Source organism: Salvia splendens, chromosome 9, assembly GCF_004379255.2.
Source record: "Salvia splendens isolate huo1 chromosome 9, SspV2, whole genome shotgun sequence".
Taxonomy (NCBI): domain Eukaryota; kingdom Viridiplantae; phylum Streptophyta; class Magnoliopsida; order Lamiales; family Lamiaceae; genus Salvia; species Salvia splendens.
In genome coordinates, this window is record NC_056040.1 from 26,960,852 (window position 1) to 26,984,377 (window position 23,526).

Consider the following 23,526-nt stretch of genomic DNA (forward strand, 5'->3'; position numbering starts at 1 on the left):
AAAAATGACTAAGAATGATGTGGTCCAAAATAAAAGCATCCGAATAGATATAATGTGTGATTAACAATACAATATGATAAAGTAAGTCTGAATTATACAGAATTAGGTGGGTGGAGGAGTGGAATGGAATGGACCTAACTCCTACTTTTGATATAAATAAGTAAATTGACCGCGATAATTGTAAACTGACTTAGAGAGTGACTAATTAATAAAATGACGTAAAATATATTAATGGATTTATTAGTTTTAATAGAATCATCCATTCCCTAATCCGAATCCGGATTAAGTTAATTTTGTTGGGGTTGGATGATGAAAACGATTGATCAATAAAAGTGTGCTTGCTTTTTGGTAGGGACAAATTTAATATGACCACTATGTTTTGTATGGTCGTTTCGTACTACCAAAGGGGAATTCACAATTTAATTCTAAATAAACACATTCATAAAAATCAACTAGTTGGTACAAATTACTCCATATTTTTGTTTTTAGTATTATGTATTGCCGACGACTGTAACTGCTCTGCAAGATCCAAAAATCTCATATTCATCTTTTAGTAATAGAAAGTGAAAATTCTAAAAGTATTTCAAATTGATCAGGCTAGGTTAGGTTTAAGGAAAATTCCAAATAAAGCTTAGAAGCATGTTGATATATGTAAAAATATTATTTTCCCCTGTTCCAGATATATTTAAATGTTTCATTTATGCATAAGATTTTAAAAATTAATGTTTAAAATTTTTAAAAAATCAGAGAGAATAAAATAGAAAATAAAATTAAATTATTAAAAAAGAAAATGACACAAATAATTTTAAATGACCAGATGAAGTACAACTAAATATGAAGTATTACACTGAATATTTACAGTAAAAATATTTCATGTTCCATTTATATATATTATATACTATGAAATTTGGAACTAATGCTTGTCATAAATTTGCTTGTTTAAATACTAGTACTCCTTAATAAGAAGAAATTTACTTCATTCCTTCACGGACATTTCTTTAGTGTTTCAATATATTCGAATAGTGAGTGAAATGAGAGCGAGACTGTCTCGATACGGGCTCGGTCTCGTCTCGGCGAGACGAGACAGCATCGAGACGGCGATGCGGATGCTCCGTATCGTTCCGTCGCGTCCCATGTCCCTCCGCGGAGATGAGGCTGGCTAGCCAGCTCGCCACGTGCGTTGGCCACATGGCGAGCTCCCGTGCGTCCGTGACGCCCACTCGTCGGCCCACGAGTGGGCGTCGTTTATATCCGTTGAAAAATATATTTTTTTTAAATCTGAAAAAGATCGAAAAAAAATTCCCCCAAAAATACTAGCCGTTTTTCCAATATTTTTTTTTCTATTTTGTTAAGCCCCCAATCACTTCTATAAATATCAAACCATTCCCACAAATTATCCACGATAAAAAAACTCTCTATTCTCACTCAAACACTCTACATTCTTCATCTCAGAACATTATTCTTCTCCCAAATTTTTCGTATTTTCGGATGCTGTAATATTTGTATTTTCGGATGTTGTAATTTTCGTGGTTTTTAATGATTTTATGAATTATTAGTATTAATTTAATATTTCAATGAAATATTAATTGAATTTGTTGGAAATAAAAATAAAAAATGAAATTGAATGAATAGTTAAGGGATGAGATGGTTAAGAGATGGAGGGTTGCAGGTGATGTCTCTTAGTTAAAAGATGGGGTAAAAGGTGCAGTGGGACCCATGAATAGTGAAGGGATAAAACGATATTGAGACAGAGATGTGGATGGCCTGAGAGTCCGTTCTAATTCTTTTGAATAATTAAGAATCTTGACATAATGCCTCAATATTTTTTTAATAAGATTTTTTTTGTTTGTGTAAAAAATCATGGATTAAATATGCCCGGTCAATGGATTTTGACCAAATAATAAATGTGACGAGACATTTAATTTTGTGAAATTAAATGACATAGCGTCGATCTACATTTTACGTAGGTAAATGTAGTATATTCACTTTCTCAAATCCGATTTCCGGTGAGTGAGAAATAGTGGATTAAAGTTGGGCATAATTAGCTTTTAATTAAAGCTTGGAGATGGAGCTTAGGGAATAATTAACTAGTGTTAATTATCCCACATTGGAGGATTAACACATCTTTAATGTGTATAAATTAAGTGACTTTATGTTACTTAATAATTATAGTGGACCAAGATGGGTGAAAGAGCCCACACGCGCGCGCCGCCGCCGCCCGCCCGCCCGTGCCCGTGCACGTGCTCGTGCTCGTGCTCGTGCTCGTGCTCGCGGGCGCGGGCCGCGGGCCTCGGGCCCGGGCCCGAGCCCGATCCCGAGCCCGATCCCGATCTCGATCCCGATCTCGATCCCGATCTCGATCTCGATCTTGATCTTGGACTTGGACTTGGACTTGGACTTGGACTTGGATCTTGGCAATTGGTCTTTGGGTGGTCTTTGGGCTTGGTGCTTGGCCTAAACTATTCTTTTTGGACCACCGCCGAGTCAGCAATCCAAGTGGCTTGACACGTCGTCAAGCGAGGCACAGTCACGGTTGCCACGTGAGAAATCCACACGCTCCACACACGGATGGCACACTCCTGCCACACGTCTGTAACCGACGTCGGTTACGAATTGCCATGATGACAGCCATCATGGCTGTTGACCCCCTGCAGTGGACTGAGCCTATAAATAGGCCAGCCATTCCATGCATCACTACACAATTCAAAAAGCATTCTGCATCATAAGCTCTCTCCCTCTCCCTGCATAGTTTTTTCTGTCGAAGCTCTGCCCTCTCCTCCATCCAGTTCGCCGGAGCTCTGTTGATTGCGGTGCTGCATCAATAGAGACGTAGCCGTTTTACCTTTGGGGACGACACGCCAAACCGAAGAGCACTACCGGGGCGTATCTCGTCTTGCGGGAAGAGGCCTCCTCGACTCGGCTAATCACACTGGTTTAGTAGTTTCGATTATACGTTGTATTTTTAAGTTCAGTTCTTCCTTTCCTTTCTTTTGGGTTGTATTACGCCCGGTAGTTATCTTTGTAATCCCAGAAACCAACAATCGCAAGACGAGATAACTTGCCTTTGAAGGAATTTGGACTTCTAAACTGAACTAAAACTTTCGAAATATTAAAACACCTTTGCTGGAGATGTCTACCGACTCCAACACCGCCGCTGCCACCACCGCCGCCGCCATTCCCTCCACCATGGCGACCACTGGACCGGTCAACACTTCATCGATTCCCTCGATGATGCCAACTTCTGGCTTCCCAGCCGCTTCATCCACCGTCCCTTGGGTTTGGGACAACCCCTTCGGGGCGTCCACTGGTTCCACCTTTGGTGGTTCGGTTGGTTCCACTTTTAGTGGTTCCTTCGGATCCTTTAATGGATCGAGTGTTGGTGCCTTCGGGCTCAATACTAGTGTTGGATCTTTCGGGATCAACACGAATGCTGGGGCCTTCGGGTCTCATGCGGGTGCTAGTCCCTTCGGGGCTGGTACGACCATGGCGGGCTCTATGCCCAACATGAATGGTGGGGGCTCTATGCCCAACCAAGTTGTTGGCTCCTTCGGGGGCAACGGAATTGGTTCCTTCCAAGGACCAACTGCGGCACCTTTGGCACCAAGAATGATGCCACCTGCCGAGAAGCCACCAAAGTTTGGAGGATCTGACTTCAAGCGGTGGTACCAGAAGATGTTGTTCTACTTGACAACATTGGGCGTCGCCAACTTCCTCACGGAGAACGAGCCGCCCGCGCCAAGCGACCAAGAGACTAGGCTCGAAGTCATGGCGGACTATGAAGCTTGGAGAAAAGGGGATTATCTATGTAAAAACTTTATTTTAAGTGCATTAGATGATAGCCTCTATAATGTATACTCCAATGTAACCACATCTAAACAAATGTGGGAAAGCCTAGAGAAGAAATATAGCATAGACAATGCTGCAGGGACTGAACAGGTTGTAGCATCCAAGTTTATGGACTACAAGATGGTCGACTCTCGACCCATCATGGAGCAAGTCCAAGAGCTCCAAATGATCATCCACTCCTTAGTGGCTGAAGGGATGACCTTGCCCGATAAGTTCCTAAGGTGCACGATCATTGACAAGCTCCCTCCAAGTTGGAAGGACTTCAAGAGTTATCTCAAGCACAAGCGAAAGCAGATGACCCTTGAAGACTTGATCGTGAAGTTGCGCATTGAGGCCGACGTGCGCAAAAGTGATCAAAAGGCTAAGGGCTTCACCCCAAATGAAGCCAAAGCCAACCTGTTGGAGCGGGGCGGTCCCTCCAACAAACGCCCTCGCCCAAACCGTCCAAACGACAAAGGGAAGGGAAAGCAGCCTTCAAAGAAGTTTGAAGGCGACTGCTACAAATGTGGCAAACCGGGCCACTTTGCCAAAGACTGCCGCAGCAAGAAGAAGAAGCCGGCAGCCCACGTCGTTGAGAAGGAGTTCAAGGACTGGGATGAGAACGACCTCATTGCAGTGGTCACTGAAGAGGTTAACCTTGTTGATAACAAGGGAGGCTGGTACATCGACACCGGCGCTACTGCTCATGTTTGCTCCGACAGGAGCAAGTTTGCCTCCTACACTGCTGTTGAAGGGAGGAAGATCAACATGGGGAATCAAGCATCGTCAGAAGTCCTCGGCGTTGGCAACGTGATTCTCATGATGACGTCTGGCCTAACTATCACTTTGAAGGATGTGCTGCATGTCCCGGACATCCGCAAGAACCTAGTGTCAGGATCAATACTAGTTAATAAAGGGTTTAAACTTGTATTTGAGTCCGATAGGTTTGTCTTGTATAAGTTTGGAAAATCCATCGGAAAAGGTTATGTAACCGATGGGCTTTTCAAGCTTAGTGTAGCAACTCGAAGTGTTGCGAAGCCATTGGCCAATAAGAATAAAGCATCTACTTCCTCTTATTTGATTGAGTCTTCAAATTTGTGGCATTGTAGATTGGGACATGTAAATTCAAAAGCCATTAAAAGATTAGTAAATTTAGATTTACTAAAGGCTAATGAATTGGATATCCAAGATAAATGTGAAATTTGTCTTGAAGCAAAAATGACTAAGTTGCCGTTTCACTCGGTTGAACGAAGCACAAAACCCCTTGAATTAATTCACACGGATGTATGTGATTTAAAGATGTTGCAAACTAGAGGTGGTAAAAAGTACTTTATCACTTTCATAGATGATTGCACAAGATATTGCTACATTTATCTTTTAAGAAGCAAAGATGAAGCAATAGAGGCGTTCAAAAATTATAAGAACGAAGTTGAGAATCAACTTGGTTGTAAAATCAAAATGATTCGAAGCGATAGAGGAGGCGAATATGTAGCCCCGTTTGAGGAGTTATGCAACGCAAGTGGTATAATTCATCAAACAACTGCTCCATATTCACCACAATCCAATGGTGTTGCAGAACGCAAGAATCGAACTCTAAAAGAGATGATGAATGCACTGCTACTCAGTTCAGGATTACCACATAACATGTGGGGGGAAGCTGTTTTGACAGCAAACTATATCTTGAATAAAATCCCTCTCAAAGGAAAAGATGTTACTCCTTATGAGTTGTGGAAGGGAAGGAAGCCATCCTACAAATACCTCAAAGTGTGGGGGTGTTTGGCAAAGGTGATGGTTCCTCCGCCCAAAGAAGTTACAATCGGACCTAAGACGGTTGATTGCATCTTCATTGGATATGCACTTAACAGTAGTGCATATCGATTTGTTGTTCACAAGTCTGAAATATCGACTATCACAGTAGGAACAACAATTGAGTCGAGGAATGCTGTATTTCTCGAAAATACCTTTCCTTGCAAAGATAAGGAAAAAGTATCAACCAATTCTGAGACAAGAATTGAAGAAGCCACTAGTTCTAAACAAGTGGAAGAAGAAGCCACTAGTTCTAAATCAACAGATGCGGAACCTGAATCGCGCAAGCGTGCAAGGCCCGATCCAAAAGATACAGTACTAAGACGTGGTAATAGAGTCAGAACACCAAAAACTTTTGGTCCTGACTACATTGCTTTCATGTTGGATGAAGAACCAACATCGATAAAAGTAGCCTTTGCTGGCCCAGACGGGCTGCATTGGAGAGAAGCTGTTCAAAGCGAAATTGATTCAATTTTGCTAAACCACACATGGGTGTTGGTTGATTTGCCCGAAGGTGCTAAACCTTTAGGATGCAAATGGGTTCTTAAAAGAAAGTTTAAGGCCGATGGAACAGTTGATAAGTATAAAGCCCGATTAGTAGTAAAGGGTTTTAAACAAAAAGAAGGACATGACTTCTTCGATACCTATTCACCTGTAACAAGGATTACATCTATCCGGGTGCTTCTCGCTATTGCTGCATTGCACAATCTCGAGATTCATCAAATGGATGTAAAGACCGCGTTTCTGAATGGTGAACTAGAAGACGAAATCTACATGGAACAACCCGAAGGGTTTGTAGTACCTGGACAAGAGAAAAAGGTATGCAAGCTCGTGAAATCCCTATATGGATTGAAACAAGCGCCATTGCAATGGCACTTGAAGTTTGATAATGTGATGTTATCAAATGGGTTTAAAATCAACGAGTGCGACAAATGTGTCTACATCAAGAGCACTAATAACGGTCATGTTATAGTGTGTCTCTACGTTGATGATATGTTAATCTTGGGTAGCAACACTCAAGTAATTAACGATACAAAGGCCATGTTAAAGAGAAACTTTGACATGAAAGACATGGGTCTAGCCGATGTAATTCTTGGAATGAAGATTCTAAGAACGAATGATGGAATCATCTTAACACAATCACATTATGTTGAGAAGATATTGAATAAATTCAAAGCCTATGATGGCGCGCCGGTTAAGACTCCAATTGAACTCGACGTTCACTTGAGCAAAAACAAAGGCGAGCCCGTTGCACAAGAAGAGTATGCACGGGTCATCGGGTGCATTATGTACTTGACTAATTGCACTCGACCTGACATTGCTTGTGCCGTGAACAAGTTAAGTCGTTACACGAGCAATCCAAGCAAAGAGCATTGGAGAGCTCTTGTGAGGGTTTTGAGATATTTAAAACACACTCAAAATCTTGGGCTACACTTCTCGAGATACCCCCCGGTGCTTGAAGGGTACTGTGATGCCAATTGGATATCCGATAATAGAGACTCACTTTCAACAAGTGGATATGTCTTTACTATTGGGGGTGGTGCTGTATCGTGGAAATCCACAAAACAGACCTGTATAGCCCGATCAACAATGGAATCGGAGTTCATTGCCTTGGATAAGGCTGGTGAGGAAGCCGAGTGGCTTAAGAACTTCCTTGAAGACATTCCATGTTGGTCTAAGCCAGTGCCACCAGTGCTGATTCACTGCGATAGCCAAGCGGCTATTGGAAGGGCAAACAATGGTTTCTATAACGGTAAGTCTCGACATATACGTCGACGACATAACACCGTGAGACATTTGATCACAACAGGGGTGATTACAATTGACTATGTGAAGTCAATAGATAATCTAGCGGATCCGCTAACCAAAGGGTTAAACCGTGATCAAATGAATAAGTTGCTAGAGGGAATGGGTTTGAAATCCACAAACTAAAGAATTGTCATAGTGGTAACCCAACCATGATGACTGGAGATCCCAAGAACTTGGTTCAAAGGGACAACTAAGCTATGAGAGTTCATGGAAAAACACTCAAACTATATCTATTCCCTAGAGAGCAATAGAGTGTTGGAGAACTTGCCTCGTGGTAAAGGCTAAGTCTATGACTTTTAATGGTTCTTAAGGATCTCAAAGAGATGGAATTCTCAAAGAGACCAAGTATGGCAAGGTACTTGACTAAGAATCACCTACGTAAGTGCGAAGTGTGGTCGCTTCATAAAAAACGCACTTATGAATCCAAAGTGGTGTCCAAGACCGCAATGGACACAAAACGTGAGAACGGATGAGGTTGAGGTGTTTAAGTGTTAACACCATTGTCTCGGTGCACGCCGTGGGGGATTAGTTCAAAGCATCGCGCTACTAAGCCGCCTGTGTATCCGATGGTGTCGACTATGGAGGGTTCAAAGTCAACAACTACCTATCCTTATGCTTATATACCTCGCGAGGGTTGAGCTTGTGTCTGCATGCATATGCATTCGGCTATTTCCACTCATGTGGGGGATTGTAAAAAATCATGGATTAAATATGCCCGGTCAATGGATTTTGACCAAATAATAAATGTGACGAGACATTTAATTTTGTGAAATTAAATGACATAGCGTCGATCTACATTTTACGTAGGTAAATGTAGTATATTCACTTTCTCAAATCCGATTTCCGGTGAGTGAGAAATAGTGGATTAAAGTTGGGCATAATTAGCTTTTAATTAAAGCTTGGAGATGGAGCTTAGGGAATAATTAACTAGTGTTAATTATCCCACATTGGAGGATTAACACATCTTTAATGTGTATAAATTAAGTGACTTTATGTTACTTAATAATTATAGTGGACCAAGATGGGTGAAAGAGCCCACACGCGCGCACACGCGCGCGCCGCCGCCGCCCGCCCGCCCGTGCCCGTGCACGTGCTCGTGCTCGTGCTCGTGCTCGTGCTCGCGGGCGCGGGCCGCGGGCCTCGGGCCTCGGGCCTCGGGCCTCGGGCCTCGGGCCCGATCTCGATCTCGATCTTGGACTTGGACTTGGACTTGGATCTTGGCAATTGGTCTTTGGGTGGTCTTTGGGCTTGGTGCTTGGCCCAAACTATTCTTTTTGGACCACCGCCGAGTCAGCAATCCAAGTGGCTTGACACGTCGTCAAGCGAGGCACAGTCACGGTTGCCACGTGAGAAATCCACACGCTCCACACACGGATGGCACACTCCTGCCACACGTCTGTAACCGACGTCGGTTACGAATTGCCATGATGACAGCCATCATGGCTGTTGACCCCCTGCAGTGGACTGAGCCTATAAATAGGCCAGCCATTCCATGCATCACTACACAATTCAAAAAGCATTCTGCATCATAAGCTCTCTCCCTCTCCCTGGGGCGTATCTCGTCTTGCGGGGCGTATCTCGTCTTGCGGGAAGAGGCCTCCTCGACTCGGCTAATCACACTGGTTTAGTAGTTTCGATTATACGTTGTATTTTTAAGTTCAGTTCTTCCTTTCCTTTCTTTTGGGTTGTATTACGCCCGGTAGTTATCTTTGTAATCCCAGAAACCAACAGTTTGATTGCATGTGTACTGACATGCTAATCCTGCTCCACCGAGTTTACAGATTAAAGTCGAAAGTCTTCGAACATAGTGACGGGGTTTGAATCCGTGACCTCAAGGTCTCCACAGTTCCACGCTGCCAACTACGCTATGACCCGTCGATTTTTTAGTCATATTTTATTTCTGATTAATAAACCTAACAGTCGGGAGTGCAGTACTATTTATCATTATTCAAAAAGTACTGCATATTTAAAATAAGAGATCTGTTCACTAATTAAATTAAGATTACGACCAATTTACATAATACGTACTCAATAACTATTTTTATGATTGATTAAGGAATAATTTACATTAGTTATTATTAATAGATGGACATCATTGTGTTTTAAGATAACTACTACTCAAGCAATATTTTATTGCATCAAATTTGCGAATTCAGAAATTTCATGAAAATATATAATCTTTTTTGTTGAAAGAGAAGAAAAAGGAATAAATGTTAATAAAAAATAGAAAATAAATTTATACGTACTGTATAATTTTTTTGGCCATTCCCGCTGTTCCTCTTCCTCCTACAATCTCAAAAATCTCAAAGATGACAAATGTAGTATAATCTGTAATCAGATCCACCATTGAAAATATTATTGGAAAATCACGTATATTCCTTTCATCCATGAAAAATAGTCTCATTTACAGACATCTTTTATTTTAATGAGAAATTGATAAAAGTAAAAAAAGAATTAAAAAATAGGTAAAGTATAAAAGAGGGGCGAAAAATTAGATAAAGTATGAGAGATAAACTTTCCATTTTTAGAAATTGAACTGTTTTTTTGTGTACATCCCAAAATGACAAAACGAGAATATCTTCGTGGACGAAAAGAGTAGTAAAAAGCTTATTTCACTTTATATATTACTTCGGGTGTTAATTAGATTGATCTTTCTTCCTACATCTTCTGATATTTTTATGGGTTTGAACTGCGAAAATTGTACAATTAAATAAATTCACAAATTAGAATCTATATAGATGATTATGTGGATTAGATCCATTCATTGTTATGAATATTCGTTGCATGCTTAAACACATTTAGTTCATGTAAAGGAATAATAAAATCCTAACAACAGGGTTGTTCCAGCAAGAACTTTTTAAAATAGAACTTTGAAAACTTAAAATTATATTCACTCCGTTCTATAAAAATAAGCTATATTTCATTTTTCATGCATCACATAAAAATAGTCTATATCCATTTATAAAATATTTTCTTCTTTTCTCTTACTTTATTAGTGATGGATCTCACAATCCATTAATACTACTTCAACAACATTTTGTTAATTTCTCTTACTTTATTATTTATAGGTCCCACTATTCACTAATATCTATTTCCATTATATTTCTTCATTCTCTATTACTTTACCAATTACGCATTAAAAACTCGTGCAATTCTCAGATGGTCTATTTCCATGGTTTTGCAATAAAGTAAAAAAAATGTATTTCTATTTTCAGTAATGAGCCTTCTAACCACAAATGAAAAAGAAGAGTGAGTCATCTTCGATAAGACCAATAGCGTATTATTTTTCATAAGTATCCATGTCAGTCATGACGTGGCAGGATTGCTCCATTTGGACGGTTGAGATTTGTTAGGCGAGATCCAAATGTTGAATATGTTGTTTTCAAAAATATCTTTATGAATACAATTGTCTTATTCACTGGACTGGATAATATGAAACCAAACACGCAATGTGCGTTTAGATAATTATCCTCTTTTAGTGTTTAATAATCAGCCTCAATTATTGAACAAATAAAAAGAAAGATAAATTACAAGAAAAATCTCTCCTGACTTGGTCTTTTATAACTTGGTTCGATTGATTCAAAACTAGTAGAAAGTACTAGTATCATACTGTTATTATATACACCATCTCGAATTTTGTGTTGGTTTTTTACTATAAAAAAGTGATTGGCACGTTGAATTTTAAATATAGGTTGATAAATATAATAGAAAGCGAATGAATAATGATATTAAAAATGAGTCCTATTTTTATAGTAGTATATATTAGTAGCTTATAAATTAGTAAAATGTGAGATCTATTACTAAAAATAGTAAAAAAAAAATAAATGAGACAATTCATTAGTGGACGGACAGAGATGGTAAAATGAGACAATTATTGATGGATGAAAGGAGTATAAAAATGTGATTGACATATTATTTTGAACGTAGGTAGATTTTTTCATCAGAATTGGTCCTTTATTATCAAGATGCGAGTGTTATATACATATATTACAAAAAATTCATCAGATCCACCAATTACCAAATTCTGATAAGGCTTCGTTTGGTACATAAATTGGAATTGAATTAGAGGTGAAATTTTTATTCAATTCCAAAATCCTATGTTTGGTAAAATAAATTGATATGAAATTGAATTTGAAGAATTTGTGCAAGCACACTACACACTATACACAAAATACACACATACATGCGCTGCACACAAAATACACACATACATGCGCTGCACACAAAATATACACTTTACACAAAAATTGCAACTTTATTGATTAGAGTTAATAATGGGAATATAATTATGAATAAAATTTAAATTCACAATTTCTTGATAATATCTTACCTACACCTTAGCCAACCACAAAGAAAAAAGTGGGTTGTTTGAACTGACAATTTTTTTGGCACAAGTATCACATTTCCACCACATCTCTTTATTTCATCATCAATATATTGATAAAAAAAAGTTGATCTCCTCATTTTCTCATGTCCTTTGCAAGATGGTTGACCGAGTCTATCTTATGTATGGGCCTAATTTGTATACATACTTATGAATAGTGAGTTAAGTGAAGGAAGGATAAAGTAGGAAAGGAAAAAAAACAGAAAGAGAAAGATGAATAGTGAATATAATAAAAGAGAAGAAATATATTGCTTTTTGACCAGAAAAAAGAAATGACTCAGTCATAATGTAACCCTCCAAAAAAATAGGATTTGGCTCCAAAGATACAGAATAAATATATGACAAGCTATAAATAAGTATTACAACAATTAATGAGTGTAACATCGTCCATCATGATCAATATTGCTACTTGCAGCCACTTCCTAGGTTCGTAGCCAATTGTGTGAAGACAAAAAAGAAGAAGATCACCATATACAATAACTATATTTTAGACTATAAAATAAATCTTGTCTTGTCCTGGTCTTCTTGAATTGTAATGCCTTCATACAGATACTGTGTTATCCAAATTGTTTCAGCCATTTAATTTAATTTGGACAATTCTTACTTTCACATCAACAAATCAGCACCACCCAATCCAAATAATGAGTTTCCAGCACACTATGTTGGGCAGTACTATGGTTTTTAATTTACGTACTGTATTAAATACACGAGGTCTCATAATTAATTATGATGTTTTAGAACACAATTTTATCCATATAAGAAAAACAGGATTAACGTGCGCTTTCCACTGCAATTATTTTGAACTTTTAATTAAATTGGTGTTTTAGATCCTGCATCGTTATTACTATTTGTTAAACTATCTATATTGTACTGTTCCCACTTGCTAGCTTGCTAATGGATTACAAATTTGTTTATTGTGTCTTTCAATCTTTAGAGCATCCACTACGTTGTATTCATACCGTCCCTTAACCGTCCTTTAAACTACTATTTGAGGGCCCCACTGTACTTTTTTACTCCATCCCTTAACTAAGGGATGGAATCTGCAACGCTCCATCCCTTAACCGTCCCTTAAATTACTATTCATTCAATTTTATTTTTTATTTTTATTTCCAACACAATTCAATTTAAAAACACACTTCATTAAAATTAAAACAACATTACAACTTAAAATAAAAAAATAGAAAAAAGACATAATTAAAATCCTAAAAAAATAAAAATCTTCTCCGCTAAAGTTTTCCCAAATGTGCTCAATTAGATCCTCTTGGAGTTGGGCGTGGGCGCTAGAGTCGCGTGTCCTTGCCCGAATAGCCAACCATTCTTGTATAGACGGATGCGCTCCACTTCGCGGCGGACTACTTGTGGTTGAGCTTCCGGGGGATTCGGGGTTGAACTAATTTCCCGCCTCGGGTTCTTCGTCTCGGACAATCATGTTGTGCAAGATTATGCACATATACATGATGTCGACCATGCTCTCCATGAACCACGAACGAGCCGGGGCTTTGATGATGTTGAAGCGTGCTTGGAGAACCCCGAACGCCCTTTCCACATCCTTGCGAGCAGCCTCCTGCTTCTGCGCAAAAAGTGTCTGCTTTGGGTTCGCAGGCCTGCTGCACGTCTTCACGAAGGTAGGCCACTTCGGGTAGATGCCGTCGGCGAGATAGTTCCCCATTTTATACAGCCGGTTGTTGGCGACGAAGTTGATGGCCGACTCTTTACCATCCAAAACTTCGGTAAAGAGGTCGGACTGGTGGAGCACGTTTACGTCGTTGTTCGAGCCAGGGACCCCGAAGTACACGTGCCAGATCCAAAGCAGGTAGTCGGCAACGACCTCGAGTACAACGGTTGGGTGGGTGCCTTTGTGGCCGCTCGTGTAGGACCCCCTCCAAGCCACCGGGCAATTTTTCCATTGCCAGTGCATGCAATCGACACTGCCAAGCATCTCGGGGAATCTGTGCACTTGTTCGTGCAGGTTGAGGAGGAACTGACAGTCGGTCGTGCTTGGCCTCCGGAGAAATTCGTCGGTGAAGGCTGCCCGGACGCCTATGCAGAATTTGAGCAAGCACGTGCGCCCAGTGGTGTCTCCGATGTGGAGGTATTCGTCGAACATGTCGGTCGTTTGTCCAGTCGCAAGCTGACGCATTGCTGCAGTACATTTCTGCAGCGTCGTGTGGCTGGGACGACCGACCGCATCGAACCCTTCTCGGACGAACTCTTACCGGGCCGCCAAAGTATTCGCGATGTGGAGAAATAGCGGTTTACTCATGCGGAAACGGCGACGGAAGTAGGTATCTCCCCAAATCGAGTTATCGCAGAAGTAGTCGCGTACTAACCTTGCGGTGGCTTCCTCCCGGTTACGATGGATGTACGTCCGGGAGCGTCGTGGGGGCGGAGCGGCTTCCTCCGCCTCCCGTCGTTGATCTTCTTCAACTGATTGTTCCATTATTTGACGCATTTGTTCAAAAGGATCCATTAGTTTGGCTTGATTTGAGATGGGAATTGGAGTGGATATAGAGAGGATTTAAGAGGAATAGATGTGTGTTTGTGTGTGAAATGAGTATGAAATAGGATTATTTATAGAGTAAAGAAAAAAAAATTTAAAAAAAAAACAAAACGGTAACATTACAGTTTGAATTTTTTTTTTATTAAAATTCATTTTTTTAATGAATTATTGCGTCATCCGTGACGACGCCCACTCGCGGGCTAGCGAGTGGGCGTCGCGCATGCATCGGGCGCTCGCCACGTCGCCGAGTCGAGTGGCGCGACGTCGCGTCCCGCGTCGCGCATTCGCGGGCTACGGGACGGCATGGAGACGGGCTAGGGACGGAACGTGTTGCTGCAACGCGTCCCGCGGCGGTTCCGTCCCTCCAGAACGAAACGCGAGCCGGGCGCGGGACGCGTAGTGGATGCTCTTATGATTGTAAAAATATAACTTACAAATACTGTATATTCTTGAAAAGATGGAAAATGGATACACATAGAAATGGAGGCTCATCCTGAATAGCATTTTAATTACTCACCCACATTAATTATTCAGTTTTTATCATTTTCGTCAGTCCCTTATTAATTATCTACTTTCACCTTTTATCATAAATGGTAAATAGGCCCTACATTTCACTATCTCATTCCACTCAAATTTTATTATAAAACTAATGTATAAAAGTGAGACTCATATTCTATTAACTTTTTCAACTCGTTTTCCTTTACATTTATTAAGAGCATCCACAATAGGCTCAAAAAATCCTCCTGTCACATCATCAAGGAGTTCCCACAGCCCTGCAATAGGCTAGCCAACGCTCTAGCCTAGCAAATAAATTGACAAATACGATTAATTCATTTTAATTGTTGGTGTTTATCAAATATTAAAAAAATGAAGTGCAATGAGTTGTAAATATAGAGTATAAATAAAAAATTTTAAAAATAAAAAATAAAAATAGAAAGATCGGCTAGCCAATCGCTCGTCCGTACAATAGTGGACGAGCGATCGGCTAACCGTGCTAGTCATCAAATGAGAGCTTGTCCGTCTTCCGGACGTCCGTCACATCCTTCCCGCTAGCCTATGGCTAGTCCGTGTTGAAGTCCCTTATTGTGGATGCTCTAAAACCCGTGGCAAAACCAAAGTGGACAATTATTGAGGAATGAAGGAGTAGGTAAGATGTCCAGAGCCTTTGCCCTAGCGGCAAAGAGCTTAGACATTATTGTATGAGGTGCCGAGTTCGAACACTCTTGACATCAGTTGTAATTTCCTCATTTCTATAGGAGTTTATTTGTAATTTCTTCCATATAGGAGATAATTAAAAAAAAAGGAGTAGCTATGATAAAATCTAGATATAAATTCTATAAAAATTGAACTTCGCCTCCTCGTGGATAATCTATAAAATTGATTAGAAATATTTACCTAATACAATATCACAAAAGAATTCTAATGGAGGAGTACTCCTTCCGTCTTGCTTAAGATGAAGGGAGGAGAGAAATTTGTATGCAACGGTCTCTTAGTAAATACACTTGTGGTGCATCTACTTTGCTATTCGAATTAGGACTGCACAAGCATTATTTTATGCATTTTAAAGTTTATGTCTTCGAACCACTTGCAAAATAAAAGTATTTATATTACAATGAGCAAAATCACACAAAAAGTTATGCAAACCGAATTCGACATTGGAACGTGACTCGTGAGGCAATTAGTTTACTAACACAAAAAAATAAAATCATGCTCGGCTAGATCGAACCTAGTTTAGTTTAATGTCTTGTCTTAAATCGTTTTATTAAATACTTCATCTATCTCACAAGAATATGTATTATTTCCTTTTTAGTTCGTCCCACAAGATTATGTACTTTCCAATTTTGGAAACTCTTTTCACTCTAATGAAGTGAGACTCATTCTCCACTAATGATACTTTAATTATTTTTTCTCTCTTTATCTCTCTTATTTTACCAATTTTGCATTAAAACTCATGCCGAACCCAAAGTGCATATTCTTTAGAGACGGAGAGAGTAATAAATTTTTTATATTGAAATAATAAATTTTATTTTGAAATTCACAAGAAGTGTCACTCTTCATTTGAGATTTAAGATAGGCCCAGTGAATAATTACTCATTGATATAAAAAATTGCTTTTGGTAACATGTAAAAATATCATTTGTCCCCCGTTATATATCCCAATTTTTCATTTTTGTATGTCATTTATTAATTGCTTCACTTTATATTTTTTTTTGGTAGTGGATCAAATATTTCACATTTCACTTGCATTTTATTATAATACTAAATTTCTTTTGTCCAACTCTAAATGACACATTTTTATTTTTTGAATGTCTCAATTTAATTGACACTAGAAATATCTCTCTACTATGTACTCTCTTCATTCAGATCATAAAACTAAACTGCACAAAAACTCATGCCGAATTAAAATGTTTCACTTAGAATGAAATAAAGAGAGTATATAAAAATATGATTCACATTTCAGTAACTATTTCAATCCATTTTTCATTATAGGTGTTTAAAACTTATAGCAAATTAAAATGAGACCTATATTGAAGGATGGATGGAATAATAATTATAATAACAATAATTTTGAATAAAGAAACATTTGTGGATGAGAAAAACGAAGATCGACAGCACACCATGGGGTAAATGGCTAAAAGAAAAGACAAAGGAAAAATGATTGTGTCATCTGATGGAATCTTTTCCCGAATTTTCGGCAGATCCACACTCACTTTTTTGTGCAGTTAAAAAAAATCAGAGCACATGAATTGTGTAATCTTGTGCACGTGAACATGCAATAGGACGTTCTACATTTTTTATAACTTTTCTCATTCCGACATACTACTACTCTTTTTAATTTTAATGAATTAGGTTGGCTTCAAATTTTAAAGATTGCTGTGATGATTGTTGACTAAGAATGCAGTTGCATTGGGTGCATGTGTAGGTAGTATTGCTGAAGATGGGGCATAAAGAGCGACGCATTTTAGAGGGACCTATAACGCAGTCTAAAATGGGCTCGGTCCGGGACGAGCCAGGTGTGAGCCCGAGTTGCGGGTGGTTCGTCTCGCCAAGGGCCGTGAGGGGGAGGAGAGGCTGGCGAGTTAGCGCGCCAAGCCCCCACCCCATGTGGCTCGCTGGTGTTGGGGTGTGAGGCCCACTCACCGACCCGTGAGTGGGCGTCGTTTTCAACCATTTTTATTTTTTTTAATTCGGAAAAATCAAAATTAATTATAAAAATTTTCAATTCCAAAAAGAACTAGCCGTTTTTTAAAAAAAATAGTTTTTTTTATCATTCAAAACATTCGTATTTCATCTATAAATACCAAATCCATCATATCGAGTACATTTGGATGAAATATTTGGCAACTATTCGCACATCATGTTTCTGGTGTAACTCTCCCGTGGTGGTAGTTAATTTTCCATGAGCCCTTCGTTCCTAGGACAATGTATTTCATCGCATAAAATAAATTATAATGTTAGGATTTCAAATTATGTAATTTTCGTGTTTTTCAATAAAATATGTGAATTTTATTATGAGAAAAAAAAATGAAATGAATTAGTAGGACTCATGAACAGTTAAGTGAAGGGATGATTAAGAGATGGAGGTTGCAGGTGTCGTCTTTTAATTAAGATATAGAGTAAAAAGTGTTGTGGGAATCCATGAATAGTGAAGGGAAGAGAAGGATAAGGACAATGGTTGCTGGTGCTCTTTGTGAGTTCAATAATTCCATCCAGATTTGATGATGATCCGCATATTAGAGCCATACAAGAAACAAAGTAGTAACAAAAACTTGAAGGAAGAAAGTTGGGATTCAAATTTGGATTTACAGTTTAGCCCCTCAATAACTAAATTAAATGAATACTAAAACAAATAGTCCGTGATATTTCAGTCATGAATATCAATAGTCCTTGAATTTTTTTTAACCTTTTTGATACTCCTCCGTCACATAATACTACAATTTAGTAGTACTTGGATGAAAAGTGCATAAAAATATCATATTTGTACTCCCTTCCCTTAGTGTGTTAAATAGATGATAAATAAAATAAGAGAGATGATTACTTTTTGCTAAAAATAGAAATGACTCATTTATGTTAGAACTTTTCAAAATGGAAAAATTACTAAATTAACATGAAAAATTACGTGGATGAAAAGTCCAAAAATGACTTTCATGCCTTAGAGAACATTTTGAGCTGAAAATATCAAAAGTACCAAAAAGGCTATAACAATTCTCCAAGGATATATTCTCATGACTGAAACATCAGAGATAGTTTATGTCGAAACCTGCATTTGTAACAATAGCCATGTGTTTCAATATTTTTACTCAAAAAATGTAATAGGATTGAGTATATATAATATAGGAATAAAAATAGTCGAATAGCATTAAAGTATTGGCATGAGAATGTAGATTGGATTGAGCATGAGACTGCACCCATAAGTTAAAACACATCAGGGTGAAAACGCCCAGAGATTGAATTATTTTGTTGAGCCTGCTTCAGGTGCATCGCTAGAGCATAGTTGTTTACCTGCTCACATTTGTAATGCCAATCAACAAAATGCTAAAGCAATAACTCACACACACCTAAATACTTGTTTACCAATAAATGTGTTCTCTCACCTCAAGACTTCTCACTTGCTCCTGGTATTGAGATACCACCTCCTTCAGCTTCTGCATCTCCTGACCCATCTCCTCAAACTCCTTCTGTCGCTCGTGCTGGATAGAAACCGCCCGCTTCAAAACCGTGTTCTCCTGAATGACCGCTTCCAGATGTTGCTTTAGCATTACCTTTTCCTACACATAACGTCAATCATATGCCATTGCTAGTTTTCAGACCACTCCCAAATGAAACAAACAATACCTTCTGAAAGCTCCGGGCAGCCTCTTCAGTTGCATTTGCACAAATGGACTTCTCCAATGCCTCCAGGGCCTGTGACACACGTGCCTTAGCATCGTCTACATTCGATGCATTTAAGACTTGTCCCACCAACAGCTCCACCCACTCTGCACCACTAGCAGGAAAACTACTTCCACCAGATGATTCCTCTCTTGTAGCACTAGTCTCGCTATTTGCCACTGCACCAGTATCTTTAACAAAACATTTAACATTTTAACCACAACCCAACAGTTCATAATAAATTATTAATAGCTTCAAAAAAATGCAAACAGGGTCTTCAATCGAATCGTCTCCATGAAACTACTCTCTGTGCAGAAGGAAACTTAACAGAGCCCAAAAGAATTAAGATTGCAAAAATATACGCTGGTGTAGAGCAGAAAATACAGGATAAAGGATCATTAGTCTATGAAAACTAATAAAAACAAAAGTAGAGAGGAAATTAAAAATATCATTCTACTGCAATATTGTACATCTTGTTTCACATGTACCCTTAACCAATATTGTACAATTAAAAATTTTAGAATGAAGTAAAAATTTTAAAAGGCTTGGAAAAAGTAATGGTTCATGAGTTCATCTTTGATTTTTAATGGGGTAAATTTATAGCGACGAATCTCCTACCACTAGGAGTACTAACACTTAATATTGTCATGATGCCATCCACTCATGTAAACTATACTGCGTTCATTCTGTTTGTAACATTTTATGTCCAAGAGATCAAATCAAACAAGTATGAATCACATGTCTTTTATTTCCTTATGAGATTATACGGGGAAGGAGGAGGAAAGGGAGAGAGGAAGTATGTATGCAGCCTCCCCAAGAACTTTCGGAAGGAGCCCCACTTCATCACTCACCAGAACAAACTGAACTTAGCCCATGGCTTCAGGCCAATGGGTTAGAAAAGTGCAGGCTTCATGGAAGATTGCGCAGCAGAAAAATAGCTGGAACCGCTGACCTTATTCATTAAGCGTGCTGTAGTGGTGATGTACTGAACTAACAACTGTTACTCTGACATAACTGTCGGACTATCTCCGGTCCACGTTCACAAGGTGTAAAGGATTAATGGGTTTAGTTTGTAAATTCGCACATGATAGATACTTTTATGTTGTTCTCAGCATTTGCAGTTTAGATCTACATTTAATGGGAAGAGTATACCTATTAATAGGATAGAGACTACAGTAGTCAGCGGTGCACAGGAGCTTTTCACTTATGGAAGTTGAATCTAATTCACACATCAATCATATTTCTAAATTTTGTATATCTTGCTCACTACACCACATATTCAGAAAGCAGAATTGAGGCTTTGGACAGAATGGGTAGACCAAGATACGTTTCAGGCTTTGCATTTTCCAGTGTTTTACGCTCATTGAACAAACACAAGTGCATCAGTAAATTCATCAACAGGTGAAGGGCAAAAGATAGATTTACAAATAAAAGCAAAATAAAAATGAACCTTGGGCATTAATTTCCTGAGAAACATCAGGTACACTTTCTGCAGTAGACAACCTAAGCTCGTTTAGTCTTTTAATCGCTGAATCCAAATCATCTCCAGATTCTTCAAGGGCTTTCTCAAGAAACTACAAATAAGAGAATTTGCTATCAATAAATTAGTCTAGAACCCCATAGGAAGAGAGAGACTCTGTGTGTGTGTGGATGTGTAAAGAACTTCTGCACAAAGTTTATTATCATTGTACATGATAAAAGCATGAGCAGAAAACAAAAAATGGACATTTCAATTCACAGAAAAGTAGATCTAACCCGCACCAAATTCGGATCTGCATTTGGAAACATGGGTTTATCTAATCTAGCAAACGCTTGATTGATGCCAAATACAGAATTCAACATTCTAAAAGGCATAAAATAGGCCACTACAAATGCGGATCATGAAAAATCATCATCACACTTATCGTTCCAGATTCGATAATAATATCAGCTCATAAAGTCACCGGTTTCCAGCTCAGAATGACAAAATCAATTAATACTAAAAAAGGTTAATAAAATTATGAAATGCCTAAAAACTCCCGACAGTTTTGGGCTTTTTAATTAGTCTGTATCCTCAGCACAATAAGATTATTCAAGTAACTGGAATGCAATAACTTACTCATAACCAAATAATTTCAGGAAAAAATCAGAAAAAAAAATTTGATCTGGAACAAATTATTGTACCAGTTAATACCCACATTTATTAAATGCCTGGGTACAGAAGTTTTCCAGCCCCTAAAACTATATTGTTTATGTAGCTCACACTTAGTACTATCTTACAATTAATTTATCAGCAAGAAATTCACTTAATTTTCAACGAAGCTCAGTAAAATCATTTAACTATATGATACCAAAAATAATCAGAGTACAAACAGAAGATTCTGGTGAATAGTAGTGACACGTAGTATGAACGCTTCACAGTTCAGAGTTTTAACATAAATGAAATCGAACTATAATATAAATGAATTAAGAACATATTGACAAATACATATTCTGCTGTCATAAGTAAGCCCAAGAGCATTAAAAATAAAACTGAATGTCACTTTAATTAATAAGCCTAAAAAGAGAAGACCACATTGTCATAAAAGGTATCATAAATTAATACAGCCAAGCATTTATTTTACGAAAATGTAATCAAAAGTCAATTACAAGTTTACAACACTTCAAAGAGAACTCTTCCAGAATTGACATGTGTAAGTCCACAAGTAAAATTCAATCTAACTTAAATTCATTTTTTATTACATGTGACTTAACTGCTAATTCTGAAGACTGGCTCAATCAACTGATAATAATAATAATAATAACGACATTCTTCACAGAATAGATTGAGTAATATCTTCAGCTTTTAATCTTAGCAGTAATGCCTCAAAAATGCTAAAAAAAAGAATATTATGGGAGCATACTTTCCAAATAGACATGTGGCTACAAACTAATATCTGCTCATCATACACTCCATCACCCAATTAATAACTCCCATTAGACTATAAATTCTTTCTGAGGTCGATGGGGCAATTCAAGAATAACCCTTAGTAAAGTCTATTAAATGGAAAACTAAGTCTAAAATAACACATATCCTTGTTTTCCAACAATATTTTGCTCTAAGTTTTGTCTCTATTCATTGGACGCTAAGTTGCTTATGAAACGCATCTATACCACATTAAATCCTTGATCAGAAAATGAGTTAACAACCCTCTTCTTCACAGTGTATCGAGTAGAAATAGGATGAAAGACTTGTCAATCTTCAATATCATTTTCCATCATACGTTTCTGGAAGCTACTGCTTATGGATTAGGTCTTAATTTACGAATGAGGCCTACTTGCTGAACAAGTAAAATCATGCATACTAAAGTTCATTTGGCATACAAATTAGTTGTCTTTGGGGTAAGAAGACACAGTCATAAAAGCCTAAGCTGCAAGCATCTTAGTCTGGTTAAGAGAACATGGAAAGTCTTAGTTCACTATACACATTGTTAGATTTCAACAAATTCTCCATTATAGCAGCTCCTACACAAGTTTGAAACATCAGTGTTCATGACAACATAAAAAGATACCACACCATTCATATTGAGAAAGAAAAGATCCATTTTTTCATCAATAGTTTTCAAATATTTTACTGAAGGAAAGTGCAAGTTCCTATCTACAATTGCCACTATTGATATTGGTGGCACGAAAATTTCCTTTCTAATTATGAAAATAAAAAATCATCAATAAAAGTTACGAGAACTCAGCTAGAATGAGATAAAAACCCAAAACTCAACCCTAGAACATCAAAATCCAACAACGCCCCAAATTAACAGGATAGAAGCATAGTATTATAATTCCAGAATTAAAAAAAGAAAAGAAAAAGAATACCTGTCTGTCCATGTCAGGAAAAAGAGCGAGAAGATGATCGAGCGGCGCGGAGAACCAGAAAGGTCGGCTTGGAGAGGAAGATAAATAGCGGATTCTCTTGGAAAGTGGTGGCGAAGACGGCGATTCCTCGAAGATGTTTGATCTCTTTCCGCACACAACGGCAGACATGTTGCGCCCCCAACCGAGAAGAAATCCTTCGCTCTACTGTGTATCCGCCACCACTTTTCTCATGCAGAATCTAATCTCTTGATTTCACCCAATGATTATGAAAATGGAAAAATGATTGATGCCAATCAATTTACAGAATCGATCCGATTTCACATCCAATCAAGGCAACGAACAAAATACAGAGCGGAAAGGTATACAAGTCTAGGGTTTCATCATCAAATAGCTGGATCTATTCAATTAAATGAAGAATCGTCAATTTTATTCAATCAATTTTGTGAAAGAGATTTTCTAGCAACCATCGACCGATTATCTGTTTGCAATGGTCAATGCAT

The 23,526-nt window shown here is 38.3% G+C and overlaps 1 protein-coding gene across 2 annotated transcripts; it reads right to left on the reverse strand.

Annotated features, from left to right (window-relative positions):
* Window positions 1–18,607: 18,607 nt before the first annotated feature.
* LOC121748860 lies at window positions 18,608–23,526 on the reverse strand. 2 transcript variants are annotated; one of them, XM_042143410.1, is made up of 5 exons: window positions 23,027–23,526; window positions 20,646–20,769; window positions 19,160–19,374; window positions 18,919–19,092; window positions 18,608–18,826 (listed from the first exon to the last, which is right to left on the reverse strand). In XM_042143410.1, the coding sequence occupies exons 1-5, from the start codon at window positions 23,192–23,194 to the stop codon at window positions 18,740–18,742; spliced, it is 768 nt and encodes a 255-aa protein (XP_041999344.1). In that variant the 5' UTR covers window positions 23,195–23,526; the 3' UTR covers window positions 18,608–18,739. The 2 variants fall into 2 exon arrangements, with proteins under 2 accessions (XP_041999344.1, XP_041999343.1); XM_042143409.1 differs by having other exon boundaries at window positions 19,160–19,386; window positions 23,027–23,522.